The sequence below is a fragment of the Equus przewalskii genome, chromosome X, assembly GCF_037783145.1.
Source record: "Equus przewalskii isolate Varuska chromosome X, EquPr2, whole genome shotgun sequence".
Taxonomy (NCBI): domain Eukaryota; kingdom Metazoa; phylum Chordata; class Mammalia; order Perissodactyla; family Equidae; genus Equus; species Equus przewalskii.
Window position 1 is genome coordinate 29,172,851 of NC_091863.1, and position 18,134 is coordinate 29,190,984.

The 18,134-nt window shown below is 42.3% G+C and overlaps 1 protein-coding gene across 1 annotated transcript; it reads left to right on the forward strand.

Annotated features, from left to right (window-relative positions):
* Positions 1 to 3,125: 3,125 nt before the first annotated feature.
* LOC139081204 (melanoma-associated antigen B16-like) lies at positions 3,126 to 7,589 on the forward strand. Its single transcript, XM_070606702.1, has 2 exons — positions 3,126 to 3,250; positions 5,930 to 7,589. Exon 2 carries the CDS (start codon positions 5,996 to 5,998, stop codon positions 7,034 to 7,036), a length of 1,041 nt encoding a protein of 346 aa, XP_070462803.1. The 5' UTR covers positions 3,126 to 3,250; positions 5,930 to 5,995; the 3' UTR covers positions 7,037 to 7,589.
* The last annotated feature ends 10,545 nt before the right edge of the window (positions 7,590 to 18,134 follow it).

The following is an 18,134-nucleotide window of genomic DNA, read 5'->3' on the forward strand; positions in this document are numbered from 1 at the left end:
CCCTGGTGAATTCTACCAAACATTCAAAGAAGACTTAACACCTATCATTCTCAAACTCTCCAAAAAATTTAAGAGAAGGAGAGCCTTCCTAACTCATTCTACAAAGCCAACACTATCCTGACACCAAAATCAGACATGGACAACACAAAAAAAGAAAGTTACAGGCCAATATCACTGATGAACATCGATGCAAAAATCCTCAACAAAATACTAGCAAATCGAATACAACAATACATTAAAAAGATCATACATCATGATCAAGTGGGTTTCATTCCAGGGATGCAGGGATGGTTCAACATCCACAAATCTATCAAGGTTATATACCACATTAACAAAATGAAGAATAAAAATCACATGATCATCTCAAAGATGCAGAGAAAGCCTTTGGCAAGATATAGCATCCATTTATGATAAAAACTCTAAATTAAATGGGTATAGAATGAAAGTACCTCAAATTAATAAAGCCCATATATGACAAACCCACAGCAAATATCATTCTCAATGGAGAAAAACAGAAAGATATCCATCTAAGAATAGGAACCAGACGAGGAGGCCCACTTATTTAACATAGTATTGGAAGCCCTAGCCAGAGCAACCAGGAAAGAAAAAGAAAGAAAAGGGATCCAAATTGGAAAAGAAGAAGAAGAAGAAGTGAAACTGTCACTCTTTGCAGACGACATGATTTTATATCTAGAAAACCCTAAAGAATCCACTAAAGAATTTTAGAAATAATAAGTGAATACAGTCAAGTCTCAGGATACAAAATCAACATACAAAAATCAGCTCTGTTTCTATACACTAACAATGAAGTAGCAGAAAGAGAAATTAAGCATGCAATCCCATTTACAATTGCAAGACAAAGAATAAAATACCTAGGAATAAACTTAACCAAAGAGGTGAAAGATCTGTACACTGAAAACTATAAAACATTGTTGAAAGAAATTGAAGACACTAAGAATTGGAAAACTATTCTGTGCTCTTGGATTGGAAGAATTAACATAGGTAAAATGTCCATACTTCACAAAGCAATCTACAGATTCAATGCAATCCCTATCAAAGTTCCAACAACATTTTTCACAGAAATAGAACAAAGAATCCTAAAATTTATATGGAACAACAAAGGACCCTGAATAGCCAAAGGATTCCTGAGGAAAAAGAACAAAGCTGGAGGTATCCCACTTCCTAATTTCAAAATACACTACAAAGCTATAGTAACCAAAACAGCGTGGTACTGGCACAAAAACAGACACACAGATCAATGGAACAGAAGTGAGAGCCCAGAAATAAACCCACACATTTATGGACAGCTAAAATTCGACAAGGGAGCCAAGAGCATACAATGGAGAAAGGAGAGTCTCTTCAATATATGGTGTTGGGAAAACTGGACAGCCACATGCAAAAGAATGAAAGTAGACCACTATCTTACACCCTGCACAAAAATAAACTCAAAAAGATTAAAGACTTGAATGTAAGACCCGAAATCAGGAAACTTCTAGAAGAAAACATAGGCAGTACGTACTTTGACGTCAGTCTTAGCGACATTTTTTCAAGTACCATGTCTGACCAGGCAAGGGAAACTAAATAAAAATGAATAAATGGGACTACATCAAACTAAAAAGCTTCTGCACAGCAAAGGAAACCATCAACAAAATGAAAAGACCACCTAACAATTGGGAGAAGGTATTTGCAAACCATATATCAGATAAGGGGTTAATATCCAAAATATACAAAGAACTCATACAGCTCAACAACAACAAAACAAACAACCCAATTCAAAAACGGGCAAAAGATCTGAACAGAGATTTCTCCAAAGAAGATATACAGATGGCCAACAGGCACATGAAAAGATGCTCAACATCATTAGCTATCAGGGAAATGCAAATCAAAACTACAATGAGATATCGTCTCACTCCAATCAGAATGGCTATAATTAACAAGACAGGAAACAAGTGTTGGAGAGGACGTGGAGAGAAGGGAACCCTCATACACTGCTGGCGGGAGGGCAGACTGGTGGAGCCACCATGGAAAGCAGTATGGAGATTCCTCAGAAAATTAAGAATAGATCTACCATATGATCCAGCTATCCCACTGCTGTGTATTTATCCAAAGAACTTGAAAGCACAAATGCACAAAGATACATGCTCCCTTTTGGTCATTGCAGCATTGTTCAGAATAGCCAAGACTTGGAAGCAACAGAGGTGCCCATCAAGGGACGAATAGTTAAAGAAGATGTTGTATATATACATACTGGTATACTACTCAGCCATAAGAAAAGATGAAATCCAGCCATTTGTGACAACATGGATGGACCTTGAGGGTATTAGGCCAGGTGAAATAAGTCAGAGGGAGAGAGTCAAATACCGTTTGATCTCACTCATAAGTAGGAGATAAAAACAACGACAAACAAACACATAGCATAGAGATTCGATAGGTGGTTACAACCGGGGAAGAGGGAGGCGGGAGGGCAAAAGGGGGGATTAGGCCCACATGAGTGGTGTTGGATTATAATTAGTTTTTGAGTGATGAACATCATACAAGCTACACAGAAAGTGAAACATATTACGATGTACATCTGAAAGCTATGTAATGTTATAATCCAATGTTACTGCAATAAAAAATAAAAATTTTAAAAATACAAGAAAATAATCTTAAAATAAAAATTTTAAAAATTATATTATAAAAGAATTTAAAAATAAAATAAAATAATAAAAACATGAAACAACAGTTGGGTGAAATTTAAAAAAAAAAAAAAAACAAAAGGAGAGAAAGGAACGCCCATGAATAGGGCTGAGAAGACCGACACCAAAGAATAAAGGGAGGTCACGCAGAGACGGGTCCAGAGCCCGCTTTCAGCCCTCAGTTGCCCCAGGCAGGCAGGGCTCTCTGGCTGAGCCATCTCCTCAGATACTCCTCAAGGTTTCAGGGACATGCGGACCTTGGCATAAGAGGCCTGAGCTCCGCTCAACACACAGGATTCCAGCAGGGGGCAGACGCCAAAGTGAAGACTGCCAGCCAGAGTCAGCAGCAACCTCCGCGATGAAGCTGAGCCGGGCGCACCCCGCCCCGCCCCGCCCCGCCCCGCCCCGCCCCGCCCCCCCCTGCTGTCAGCCCGGGAGACCCCAGGCAGAGCAAACCGGAAGTCCCGCCCCCGGACTTCCTCCTCCAGGCTGAGCCGGCTGTGAGGGGCTCGAGCTGAGGCGCGCGGACTCCAGTCCCCGGACCGAGGAGTCGCATCGGCTGCAGGTGTCAGGTGAGCCTCTGAGTGAGGCCAGGGGAGACCACCCAGCACGGGAAAGAGGGGCGCGCTAGAGCAGAGCCCCAACCCGGTCCTGGGAGGCCCCGGCAGTGCCCTCAGGCAGCCGGACCACGCGCTCGCTCTTGGGCGGTTTGTTGAGGTGCGGGCCTCTCCGCGCAGGGCTGAGGCTCTGACCTGCAGGTGGTCGAGAAAAGGCCCCTGAGTGAGTGCTGAGGGGACCCCACACCCCAGCCCACTAGGGACCGGCTCCCCGAGCCTCGGCGCGTCCCTCAGCCCTGGGAGGCCCCGGGCAGGGGCGGCCGGAAGTGCTGCTGACTGACTTGGGCTTCCGGGGTCTGCGGGAGGTGCGGCCTCAGTCTGAGGTGGGCAGGGCCGCGTCAGCAAAGGAAGGGGCCTGGGGCCCTGCGGGAGTGCCACTGGGAACCCCGAGTGCGTTCTGAGGGTTCCGCCCGCCCCAGGGCGGAGGGGATGGCACCGTGTGTAGCCCTTTGTCAGCTGGATGTCCTGGGCGTGAGGTGTCTCCGCACTTCCTTTCTGGGTGTCTCAGAGAGATGGGGCCTTGACTGGAGCTTGGGCCTCAGGGAACAGACGTCAGAGGGCACGTGACCAGCCACTATCCAATGTGAGGGGCTCAGGCGAGGATTGTAGACTGACGAATTGATGGCAGACGGGGCTCCCCAGAGCCCTTCCCCTGTTGTCAGGCCTGAGAGGGCCAGGCAAGGGGTGGCAGGCAGAGGCCACCTCTCCTTTCCTCCTCTTGGACTCGGGAAAGTAAAGGATTTGTTCTGCGTAGACTAGGCTAAGTCAGCAGCAGTCCCAGGCCCTGGCGGGTGTCATCGACTTGTGTCTGAAGGGCAAACTCACTGCATGAAAGTGTGGTCCCTCGGGTCACAGGGAAGCCTTGGGAGATGGCGAGCAGTGATAGCGAGACGAGCCCCCCGATCACTCCTCCGTGGTGTTCCCTGGGAACTGAGGCCTTATTGTGAGTGGACAAACTCAGGTCAGAAGGGTAAGTCCCAGGCCAGGCCAGGATTCAAGGTGAGGACCCCAAGACGAGACCATCTGGACCACGTACTCCAGAACAGAGGGTCACGAGGAAGCTCCTCCGTGCCCCTTTGGTCCACCCTGGGAGGGGTGACCACATATCAGACGACTACGTGTCATCGTTTTGGTTTTGGGGAGGTGAGGGCCTTGGTTTGAGGGAGTGACGTCAGGGAATTAGAAAAGGGGAGGTCAGCAGGGGGGATGAGTCTCATACACTGTCAAGATCCCAGGGGTAGACCTTGATTGAGCAAAGAGCTCACCATCCACTCCAGTATAGATGGCATCCCAGGACACCTGCCCTGCACTGTAGTCATTCTCTGGGAGGTCCTAGACGAGCGTGGTCAGAAGTCCTAACACTTCACACCCTGGAGTCCTCTGGAAGTGGCAGTCTTGGTCTGAAGGGGGCAGGTTCCCATTAGCATTGACGAGGGTGATGAGGCAGTGCAGGAGTCTATGTGGAGACACAGAGTAGGGCCTGAAAGGGATTCATCCCAGAACATGAGGTGATCAAATAGCCTCAGTGAACCTGGGCAAGGATCCCTTGACAAGCTGTCTACTCTCTTCCTTCCTGGCCATTTCAGGCAGGTGAGGTCCGTAGTCTATATGCATACATCACAGGAGGTCAGCAAATTAGGATTCCAGGGCTTGTAAACAGTTATGGAAAGAATTCTGAGTGAGGTCCGAGGGGTCCACCCACCCCAGGACAGAGACAGCTCCAGAGTGTCGAGCTCCTGCTGCTAGCCAGGGAAGGCCCAGTAGAGGTGGACGGACAGCGTCCTTCCTCAGTTCCTCCTGGGGTGTCTTGGGAAGATAAGACATTCTTCCGTGCAGGAGGATGAGCATCAGTTGAATATTATCAAGCCTGAAGCCCCACCAGTAGCCAAGGCAGGGATGCTGAGTGAATACTGACGACCACCAACCCCAGGAGAGTGGGGATCACAACAAGTTCAGCCCCGAACTGCTGTGATCCCTGAGAGGCTGGGGGCAAGGCAGTCAGGTGGACATGACCCTTCTTTAGCTCCTCCAGATCTCGGGAGGTGGAGGCTTTGGTCTGAGGGGGCAGTGAAAGGAGAGATCCCAGGACTTTCCTGGATTCAAGGGAAAACAACTGAGTGAGAAGCAGGGGACCACCAACACCAGTACAGATAATGTCCACAGAATGTAGCTCCTGGTGTCAGCCCTGGGAAACCCCAAGTTGGATTCCTGGAGGAGACACCTCCACACTTCCAACTCAGTTGTCTTAAGAGATGTGACTTTAGAATTTAGAGGCACAGCCTCATATTAGCATAGGGGAGGTGACCCAGGCCCTATCGAATACTAAGGTACGAAACCTGAGTTAGGACTGATGAGACCACCCTCCTCAGATCAGAAATGGGTCTACAGAGCCCAACCACACCTGCCTAGTAGGAACCCTGAGAATTCTCAGCCTTGGTTGGCTGGCTGCACCTTGTTGTGTATTCAGACTTCCTACTCCATATTCTTGGGGGACACAGCAACCGGGAGGTCAGGAGACCCCTAAAGCTGTATGTCACTGTTGGCAGAAGAAGCCCACTGGAGGTGGCTTATATCAGAGCCAGCACTGTGGAGCCTACCCACTGAGGTGACTCACATCTGCCTTCTTGCCCTTAGGTGGTGATTCCCCATTGCCCACCCTCCTGTCCACACTCCTGCCTTCTGCCACCGACAAGAGTCGTCATGTCTCAGCGTCAGAAGAATCCACGATGCTCACATGATCAACGCCTTCAGGTCCAAGGTACGACCCAGGACCTGGAGGTAGCTGAGATCTCCAGGGCTCTAGAGGAGATCTGTCTCTGCTCCCGTCCTCTAATGCCTGGCCATTCGAAGGAGCTTCCTGTTGCTGGTCTGCCCAGCTTTCCTGAGGGTTCTCAGAGTTCCTGCTCATCTTCCATTGCCATCGCAGCCGCCTCATCAAGCAAATCAGATGAGGGCTCTAGTAGCCAGGAAGAGAAGGATAGCACTTTCCAGGCTATCCCAGATCCCAAGAATGTGCCCAGAGATGCTCCAGCAGAGAAAGTGGCTTCGTTGGTGAATTTCTTGCTGCTCAAGTATCAAATGAAAGAGCCAGTAACCAAGGAAGATATGTTGAAGATTGTCACCCAAGAATATGAAGACCGCTTGCCTGAGATCCTTCTGAAAGCCTCTGAGCACATCGAGATGATCTTTGGCCTTGATGTGAAGGAAGTGGATCCCACCAACCACTGCTATGGCCTCCTCATCAAATTGGGCCTCACCTATGATGGCATGCAGCATGGTGAACAGGGCGTCCCCAAGACCGGCATCCTCATCCTTATCCTGGGTGTGATCTTCATGAAGGGCAACCGTGCCACCGAAGAGGAAGTCTGGGAAGTTCTGAATGTGATGGGCATCTATTCTGGCAGGAAGCACTTCATCTTCGGGGAGCCCAAGCAGCTCATCACCAAAGATTTCGTGAAGGAAGAATACCTGGAGTACCGACAGGTGGCCAACAGTGATCCTGTGCAATTTGAATTCCTGTGGGGCCCGAGAGCCCATGCCGAAACCACCAAGATGCAGGTCCTCGAGTTTATAGCCAAGGTTCATGCGACTGACCCAAGTTCTTTCCCATCTCAGTATGAGGAGGCTTTGCAAGATGAGAAAGAGAGAGCCCAAGCCAGAATTGCAGGCAGGGCTGTCTCTACTTCCCTGGCCACTGCCCGTTCTGGGGCCGGGTCTGGCCGTTTCTCCTGCCCCTACTGAAGCCTGAGGCAGGTTCTTCAAACACTTTGTGTTTGAAGAGGCAGTTAGTGTTGCTAGAATTTAGAAGTTAGTTCTGAGGTGGGGTTGAAAGGAGCACAGTGTATATGCCTATGTGTTCCTATATTACATGTGTAACTTGAAAAGCTGTTCTTTCATTTTTTGACATATGTACTACTCAAACGTTGTTTGTTTTAATATAGATTTGATTAGCTTCAAAATCTCCAAGTTTATGAATGATACTGGTCAGACACTTAATGCTACAATGAGGTTTAACAGTAAGAGCTTTGTTATTTTGGAAAACAAATTGTGACACCATCTGTCTTGTTTTGTCATCTGCAGTAAGATAACATGGTAAATCTATAGGCTTTTACTGGAAAGGTGAAATAAATCAGCTTTAAGATAGTTGGGTTCTGGAAATGGAGAACATTGAAAGCTTGGCCATTTATTGTGCTCTTATACCTTCTATTTTTTGTTTTATAAAATTAAGTTATATATGCATGAACTTGCTTTGCTTGTTTATCAATGTATAAGAAATAAATTGCAATAAATTAGAGCCCATGCTCACTGTTTCTTTTATTCCCCAACCTTCAATGAACATTTGCTCTTTGTAAATCACCACATTAATCCTGGAGATTCCAGGATAAACAAGACCTAGGAACTGCTCTTATAATTTTTACTTACAGGATAGGCAGTCCTATAACAATGACAGTGGGATATCTTCTAACATCTAAAGGGCTAGTGAAAGAAGGCATTAGCAGGTGAGTGGAGGGGTTCCGTAAGAGAATGTCAAGTGTACATACCCTGTGGCAAGGAAATTTGGAGTTTGAGGAAGCTAGAATTCCTTCCATGATAGTTAATTTTAAGTTACATATGGATGTAGGACAAGATGAGGCTGAGAGGGTCGTGATCAGGTATGAGACCTTCAGACAGTGTGTCTGAAAGTTGAGACTCAATAAGCTGGAGTGGAAAACTATTCTTCACAGTTACTTTGGGATCATGGTTTAAAAAGAGAGAAATCTGCACCATGCAGGAATGGAAGTTGTTCTGTGGTCTTGTCCCTGTGCCACTGAACATAATTCACAAACTAAGTCTTTCATGCACATTGTCTTCAAAGAATTTTTGAGCGGTAACAGTGATACTTTCTTGAGGTGAGATACCCAGAAACCACTAGGTTGACCTTGTTGCCTTTGGCTGGGAGAGCCAGAGACTACTCCATTCAAGGGAAATTTTAAATGGGTTATTTTAGTATAATTTGGCATAGTCTAAGAAATGTTCATATTTTTGATGGGGGTGAGATTAATGAAAATAGGAGTGGTTCCAATGGAACAGAGGCTAGCAAGGTGAGAAACTGGTCCTTGTCACAGACTCTAGGAATTTCGAGTTGCAGCTAGCTGGAGAAGAAACTTCCTCCCCAATTATTGAAGAACACCACCTCTGAGCGGATCTGTCTTCTGAGGTGTACTTGCTAAGCAGCCTTTTGGTTGATCTCATATTCCATGTCCTACAGCACTTCATGTTCTCTGAGACATACTGGAGTTTTGAAAATCACATAGGTGACAGCAGTAGAATTGGTGGTCAAAATAACAGCACTAATAAGTGCCATTCATTAAAGACCTAAGGTATGCCAGGCACTGTGCCAGGTGCTTTATGTACATTTTACTGTTTCCGATAGTCCATCATGACAGGGATGATCAGACTCCTCAAATGAAAAGCCTAAGATTTCAGAAGTTTGAGAATGTGCCGGAGTTCATAGGTCTGGTATGTGACAGTACCGAGGCTAGACTTCTGGTCTGAAGTCTTCAAAGGCCCACTCTGTTGCACTCCTGTAGCCTGAGGTCCATCTTCTGTCTTTTGATTCATCTCTCTTTTCACTCCTCCATAATGCCTCTTGGGATAAAAAGGACCTCGAATCCAAAGTACTAAAAGCACATAAAAAGAAGAAAGGTGAAAATGATAATCAAATACAATTTGAGGGTTGGCTGTGGGTTTCATTTACCTAGGGTCCTGCTCCCCTTAACCTCAGGGTTCCTTGAGAGCTGACTTTGCCTAGGAGCTGGCATTTTGTCCAGCTTCAGGTTTTTGTGTGTGAATTTATAATATGTCACCTCAGAATATGCCACGTTGGCATACTGGCTATTTTAATTAAAGGTACCTCAGAAACAGCTAGTGTGGGAGGGACACTATGACCCTCCTTTATCCCCCTGCAAACATAAGGTAAATCTCCCATGTGAAAGGGGCCCTCCCTGTACCAGGAGGGTGGAAGGCACCCTTATCACCAGAGACAGGGAATTTAGAGCAGAGAAGGCTGTATATAAATGAACTTGTTACTTCTTAACCATTTACTACCCCAAACCCAAACCCCTTTGCCTTGTCAACTGTTCACAAATTTATTGTTTCTTTGTCTAAAAGGTATAAAAACTTCGTGCTTTGGTTACTTCTTTGAGTATCATATTTTTGTGAGGCTCCTGTAAGTACTTATTTATGTAATTAAATTTGGTTTTCTCCTGTTAATCTGCCCTTTTATTACGGAGGGAGGAGTCTCAGTGAAGGACCTAGAAGGGTAGAGGGAAAATTATTTTCCTCCCCTGCGTGTGCATTACAACACTTTCCTCCTGGGTGTTCTCCGGTGTGCCCTCTTGTCCAAATTGGAACCTGAACCTGCTGACCAGCTCTTCACTGCACTCTCCCTGAAGCCTGCACCCTACTCCCAGTGGAATAGCCCAGAATCACCTGCCCCTCCCCTGACTTAGAGTATTCCAACTCCCTGGAAGTCCCATCCCTCACTATGGAGCCCCTCTGACAGCAGTATCTTGTTCCATGAAAAAGGTCATTTTGACAGTGAAATTCAGAGCCAGTCATCAGCACTAGGTATCTTCATCATGTTCTCAAAATGACTTCCAAAGGATCTGGTGAGTATAGTTTGTTGTAGCAAAGAATCTACCAGTTTTGGTGCTACATCCTCAAGGGATGGGATTTTGATATTTGCAGTAGAATTTTAATGGGATTTCTTATTTGAGAATAAGAAAAAACCTCTAATTTCTTCAAAGTGAGTTAATTTTAAATTAAATTTGGATGTAGGGCAAGATGAGGCTGAGGGGGTAAGGGGATTGAGGAGGCTACTGGACACAAACCTATGAGTGAACTCACTTGGTGATTCAAAACCAAAGTCTCTCCTATAAATGACAGATGAGGACAGACCATTGAAATAACTAAGTAAGCAAAGATCTACAGTGCCTCAGTTCCTGTAAACTCTAGACTCCTTCTAGGTGGTAGAACGTGATTCCTTAATACAACCTTTGGATAATAGATCGATCGATCGATCAATCAATCAATCAATCAATAGATAGGTAGATAGAATCTTGGTTTTCAATATGCATAATTGGATTTGTGCATATGTGCAGGCATTTTCAGTAAGGTAGTAGATAGCAGAGAATCATAAGTTAAAATTTTTCAATGCACCAAAAGTTAGGAGAAAATTCTCAGTATATTGAGATCATAGTGGTTATTGAAAAGGACAGCAAAGAACAGCGCTTTTGAGTGAAATATGGCAAACCCTTCCCGCAGAGATTTACAAGGTTGTTTTGAAAAATATATGTGATCCTGTATTGGAAAGCACCTGTTACATAGTAAGTTCTCAACAAGTGGGAGAATTGCAAGGGACATTTGGCCTCCTCAGAAACTCTACGAGGAAATGCAGAGGATTGTTGATGCAACAGATTCTAGTGATTGCTCTCTACTGAGCACCTATTATGTAACAGTTTATGAGAGAGACTACGAGTGCTCATCTGCAAATTGTCTTCCACTCCTTCGTGGTTTGTTGGAGAGCTACATTGCACATTTCGCTTGTAGTTAGAAAGGATCACGTGACTAGCCCTTGCCACTGAAATATGAGCAGCAACAATGTTGGTCACTTACAGGCCAAGGCATTTGAGAGCAAGTATGGCACCATGTTTTCTCTTCCATTCAGCAGCAAACATGGGGACCCTTTTTGGGATGAGGAAGTACAAGATGGAGGCAGCCTAGATCTCTGGATTACCTGATACAAAGATTCCCTGCCAAATTAATCAGATTCTATGTACATAAGAAATAAACTTTTGTTACATTAAGCCATTCAGATGTCGGGTGTTGTCTGTTCCATCAGCTGGCAGAAAATTATCTGACTCACATAGCTACTATTTCTGTTGTTAGGCTTATTTAAATATTTTAGTGACAAAGCTAATAGTGCTCATATTTTGGGGGCAAAAATTCCAAAAACACAGACAAATCACAATCTCCACCTTTACAGTATTCCTTCATAATTCAGCCACATTTTCAGAGAATGCCACAACTGACAATCTAGTATATTATTTTAAAGCTAATTCTAGGCTTTCTCATACATAGATATTTTATAAAAATATATTAGGATTTTAAAACTTAATGGGTAGTGATATACATATTATTCTGCCATTTGTCTTTCTCACTTAGAACTGCAAGATCTTTTCACGACAACACATATAGATCTACTTTACTTTTATAACTACTCCCATAGCATTTATGTGCCATAATTAATTTAACCATTTCCTTCTGACTGATGCATAATTTGTTTCCCATTTGTTGCCACGACTTATAGAACTTAAATATTTTGAAGATGAATTATTGGGCTAAAGTCTATATTTCTGATAGCAAGGTAGAAATTGGGTTAAAGTGGAAAGTAAGTAGAGGTTGTAAATTTTTATAAATATTGCCAACATTTTATCCCCAAAATACTCTACCATTTCATATTCTCAAAAGTTCATGCATGTGAATACCATACATATATTATTTTATAAATACTCATACATATTATTTTATAAATCAATCTTTGCTTAATTTGAGAAGCAAGGATTAGTCAAAATGACCTGTTGACAGGGAATGGTGCCAGACAGGTCACTTACACTTTGTGAGGGATGAAGATCTGGGCAAAGAGTAACTTCCAGGGTCCGAGAGAGAGACCACATGTAAATCCAAGTCCGGAGAGCTCGGAGTAGGCTGGTAGCCAAAGTTCTGAATCCAGAGTTTAATGTAGGATGGAGAGAAAGTGGGAGGAGAGAAAGTGGAGAGTCTAGAGGGAGAGTCCAGGACAACTCACATGAATAGGCTTGGCAAATCTCTGAATCACCAACAGCTGGAAATTGTATGGTTATCTGAGTAGGGAAGTCTACTGGATGAAAAGACCAGAAGAACCCACCATTCTGTAGAATTCCTCCACCTACTGTTAGGCCAGTATAGCTGTCTCTCCTGGATCATCCAGCAATGTTACTGGTGGATTCTGGGACGGCTACATGTCTTGACTACTCTGGTGGTCCACTAAACCTTTGCCAGTGTATCAGAGCATGGATCTATCTTGATTCCTGCTGGCAACAGGTATTTAGTCCTCTGTGTACAGTGAGCTCTCTCCACTGAGGTGAGGGCTACATGAATGTTAGTGAGTGATGACAGACAGTTGAGACAGGTCAGAAATACCAATAAGCAGTGGAAGGCAGCAAGCAACTGCAAGGAGGAGGAGATTTGAAGGGGGGTACTCTAGTACTAATTTCCTCAGTTGCCCTTCAAATAAAGGGCTAAGTGTGGACATATCTCCTAAAATAATCTAGATGACGTCCCCAACACAAGCTGTTTCTCGTGTTTCCCAAGTTTGCGGCACACGAAAGAGTGAGCATCTTCTGACTATGATCACTGGCCTACATTGCCAGGCCATGCTTGCTGGGGGAACAGGGTTAACCTAAGATTCATAAATTTGCAGATGGGATTCAGAACCTGTGGAGATTATACTCTTCCTTTTTGAACTGACTGGGAGTGACAAGGATGTTAAGAGCCCAAGGCAGGAAGCATCATATACCATTCTGTTGTAAGCACTCCTGACTCCAAGATAGTGTTTGAGCCTGCAGCCATCACAGGCTGTTCAAATACCTATAAATATCATTTATAGTGGGGGCAAGTTCTTTTTTTTCTTTTAATTAGCCCTGAGCTAACATCTGCTGTCAGTCTTTCTCTTTTTTGCATGTGAGCCTCCACCACAACATGGCCACTGACAGATGAGTGGTGTAGGTCTGAGCCCAGGAACTGAGCCTGGGCTGCTGAAGCAGAGCATGCTGAACTTAACCACTAAGCCACCGGGGCTGGCCCAGTAACTTTAAAAATTGGAAGAATAACTTTGAAAATATATAACAGATATTCAGTATTTAGAATTCAAAGATGGCAGAAAAGTAAAAAGAAGAATGTGAAAAATCTCACCATGCATGATTAATAATAATAATAATATAATAATAATTATATTATTAATTATGTTATTATAATATTATATAATGATATTACTACTAATAATAATTCATTTTCTTTTAATTAATTAATTTCTAGTGTTCATTAAGATATCCATTTCCCCAAACCAATTCATGAATGGGAATTAAAGGACTGCCATTTCATTGCAGGTGATGATTAGTATTAAGTGGAAAATTTTATTTCATTGTGTCTCTTTCTCTTTTTCTCTTTTTTATTGTGATGAGAACATGAGATCTAGCCTCTTAACAAATTTTGTAGTGCACAATACCATATTGTTAACTATAGGCACCATGCTGTACAGCAGATCTCTGGAACTTAGTCATCTGGCATAATTGAAACTTTACAACCATTGGATGTTGGACATATCTATTACCTTGATTGCGGTGATGGTATCACAGGTGTTTGCTACATACACAGGTACTGCACATTAACTATGTGCAGTTCTTTGTATATCAATTATACCTTAATAAAGTTTTTTAAAAAATAAAGAAAAAATGTTTCTTTCACTGTTTTAAAGCTTTCACCTAGAAAGAGCAACATGTAGATAGTCCAGTCAATATTGCAGTGAATTTGCGCTTATGAAAAAAATATCTGAAACTCTATTTAAGTGCTTGACTTCTTCATGTGTATTGGGAGCCTAAAAGTACCCATACCTGTATCAGCACAGGGGTGGGAAAGTACAATGAAAGGGCTCCCTCTTCTTGGAGAGGTACATAAGGAAACTTCTATATATGGAGACAAAAGTGTGCACATCAGGATTGGATTTGGCTCACAGATATCAGTAGCCTAGTTTTAAAGAAGAAAAATACAAACTAAGAGGATATACAGATTAATTAAAATCTATTAAAAGTTAAACATAGTATAGGAATCATTGCATTACTTAAAAAATATCACTAATTGGCAATGACACTGAAATGTGGACACAGCAAACAGTCTATTGAGATGAATCATAAGATCTTAGCCTAATTATTAAAAGACAAATTAGAAGAGTTAACACATGAAGTAGAAGTGTTCTAAAAATAACACCGACTTCAGAGTCTTAAAGACCCCATAAAAGCCAGTACATGTCAGAGAGAATACTGTACGTTACAAATAGTGATTAAAGTGACTAAGACGTCATCTCTGCTTTAAAGAAACATATAGTTAAGTAAAAGAACAATGACAAATAGACAAACTACTGTGTTATTAGGTAAAAGATGACAAAGTATTCAAGCAAAAGCCTAGGGGAGGAAGTGGCATTTGAGATGAGAATTGAAAAGTGCTAGAATTTTGAACAGATTGTGTCTGGGGCAAGGGAAAAGGTGTATTCTATCAGAAAGGGTACACGGTATAAGGCAAAGAAATAGGTAAGCACAGTGTTTGTTCAGGAAAGATGTACCGTTTGGGTCATGCATAGGAACAGAGGAGACAAGGAGTGAATGAGGAGACTAAGGAAGGCAAGGGTCACTTTGTGGAGGGCTTGGATAACAGCATGAGGGACTTTGTTTCTGAACAAGGAATAACATGATGAAGACAACAGTTCAGGCAGATTAGGCAGCAGTATTTGGGGGAAGTGCTTTTCCCAGGGAAGACGTATTACAATAAGGCAGAAAAGATAACTATACTGATAAACAAGATAAATTATAAATGAGGATTGGAATGTATTTGAGATAAAATTCAAAAATGCAGAGGAATAACATCAGGGACAATAAAATAGCCAGAATGTAAATTGGAGCCAAAAAGAAGGCCAACACTAGAAAAAGGAAATGTTCTATCAGTTTATGTAGTGCCTAGGATCTCCTAGAAAAGGGTGGAGGCAGTGGAGGAGAATTATTTATAGCAAAGAAATATTGAGATTGATATGAAGCAGATATTCAAAGACATACACATTCCCACCTATTGAGCCATCAACTCTGTCATTGTCAATGTATAGGGAGCTCTCTGTACTTCCATGAAATGAAGATCTTCTATGTCTTAATGACACATAGTCAAGTTACCAACTGAAAATAATCTAGGCCTGGCCTTGGAAATGTAAATGGTGCAAGAGTCAAGGAGACCTAAAGTGCCATGTGGAAGTGATACATTTGACTCTGATAGCTGGCAGCAGTTAATGGAGAATGGCACTATCTTCTCTGACAATCCACGAATTCACACTTTCTCATACACTCTTCTTTAGAAAAAGCGAAAGCTATATCCATTCTTGTTTTGTTAATGGCAGTAAAGCTTACCCCTGAAGGGGCCTGGGGAGGGAGAAAGGGCTTGTTAGCAAGAAATAAGAGAAGTGACCAACCTCAGTAAGGTAAAAGCTGATTGGTTATGATTTAAGGAAAACCGAGAGATAGACCAGATTCCATAGTCTGTGCTTGGTCTTCTGCCATCTCACATTTATTCAACAGAGACAATATCAGACAACAGATGGAGGAAGATTACTTTGGACAAAAACAAAATTTAAGAAATGAATTGCATAGTTTGATTCTCAGATTTACTTTTAAACCATTAAGAAAAGAAGTTAAAGTTCAAAGTGAGAAACGTGATCCTGCTGGGCCTTGCATAATGGACCAGCCTACACGTGTGAACCAAAGAGATCAATCTAGGGTGATGGAAATGTGTTCATTGGAGCAAGAGGTGGCATTCAGGGAGAACAAACTGGGCTTAAGTATGGTGACAATTAAAGTCTTTTGAACTCCATTTCAGTGAACACAACTTAAACTAATACATGTAACGATATAAAAATTATTTCAAAAACACACAGATGAAAAAATATATCATAGGATGACAAGTTAATTTGGTAAGAGAAAAAAAGTATGTTTATCTCAAAGAAAAATATATTTGATAACTGAGACAATGCAATGAAAAACCAGATAAAACTCTTGAAATTAAAAAGCATTTATAACTTTCTTTATGACGCATTTTAAAGAAGAGAAGTGAAAGCAATTACACTTTAGTCACCCATACCTTTAAAAAGTCAGTTATCAAAATAAATCAGATTTCTTTAAAAGAATCATTTTATGTGAAATATCTTTCAAAATATAGTCATTCCTCTCCATATGTAGATCTAATCATAAAGAATTTCAACTGTATAGGTATCCATCTCATTCCCTGAAGATAGTGTTCCTACTTGACTAACAAAAGGCAGAGGATTACATTTTTAAAATAGAGAAAAAACTCATTACAGAAGGAATGTTGCAGTAGAAAGCTGCTAAACTAGATTCAAGTCTTGCTACTCAGTGACTTGATCTTGACTAAATCAACTGAATTGACTGGACCCTGGTTTCCTCATCACTAAAAAGAAGAGCTTCGTGGTAGATATCTCATGCTGTAACTTCATGATATCAACAGCTTTCACGCTAGACTGAAGCTATAACTAGCAGTATCCACTGACGTACTATAATCCTAGAGAAAACTCTGTCGATTGCCTTCCCAACGCCTTTCTTCTTTGCTAAAAATCTCACTTTTTGTGGTGTTCCATTCCCTTTACCAAACACTGGTTTAGCCATAAGTATGAAATCCAATTCTGGTCAAGGGGATACAAGGAGAATTGCTTTGGGGCTATTGGAAAAGATTTGCCTCCTGGAAAAATAGAAGCAGAAGAAGAGATGCTACTCATCCTGTTCCATGAATAACCAAATGAAGGTGCTATGTGAGGCCTTCTGTAGCCATTTTGGAGTTTTCAATGTAGATAGCTAAAACAAAGCTAGCGGGCTGAAAGTGGCTATGTAAAAATTAGCCTCTGATAATCTTGTTGAGAAACTGAATAACTATCCATATAACCTTCTACCGTCTGATTTCATGCCATATAAAATATCGAATTTTCTTCTTACTAAATCATGTTTACTCATCTATCCTGTTATTCCTGACTGGAAGCATCTTAAATGACAAAAACTAGACAAAAACAAAAACCTTGAAGCACAAAGTTGTATTATCTTTTCATGCTTGGCTCCCCTCACAACACAAAATATTGTGTGTAGTACAAACTCCATAAATGTTTATTCATTTTGTTTTCCTGATATCCACCTTTCTGCACAAGGGAATAAAACGTACCTGCTATGTTGAATCAAAAAAACAATCCCATGAATTTCTCCTTTTATTTATCGCCATCCCATGAAATTATAGATATATAGTGACTGTGTATTCCTGCTGTCAGGATTCGACAGCAGGACAGAATGGCACAGGAACACATCCAGCTGATCCCTATTTTCAAGGTGGAATCTAAAATAGTCGAACTCATAGAAGCAGGGAGAAGAATGGTGGTTGCCAGGGGTGGAGGCAGGGGTTCGACTACACAATAAAATAATCATGAGTCAATGTATCTGAGGAAATTAAAAAGTGAAGGAGAGAATCACAAGGTATGACGAATTATATTTTTTAAATAAAGGTAATTTAAGCTTCTTGTGAACACCTACCAAACTTTCAAGGGCCATATTAAACACCAACTGGCCCATGCAACTTTTCTTGGTTCCCTTATCAGAGTGACCTCTAGCCACTTTGAGTCCCACAACACATCATTTCTATATCCATTGTGGCATTCACGGTTTGCCTTGCACCCACCTTTTTTAATGTTCTTGTCACTATTAGTCTGTAAGATATTTCAAAGGCATGAGTGTGGTTGAACCATATCCATACACCATGTGGGGTTTACCCATTTACAGAGAAGCATCAATAATTTGTTGCGTTGAAGGGAATTGTAACATTGCTATCGTTCCAAATAGCTTGATTTACAGTTGATATGGTTTACCTTTACAAATATGCCCATAATAGTCCTGGTACAAAGTGACTTTAACATGCTTACATTACAAGGAGAAAAGTAAATATTTACAAACCA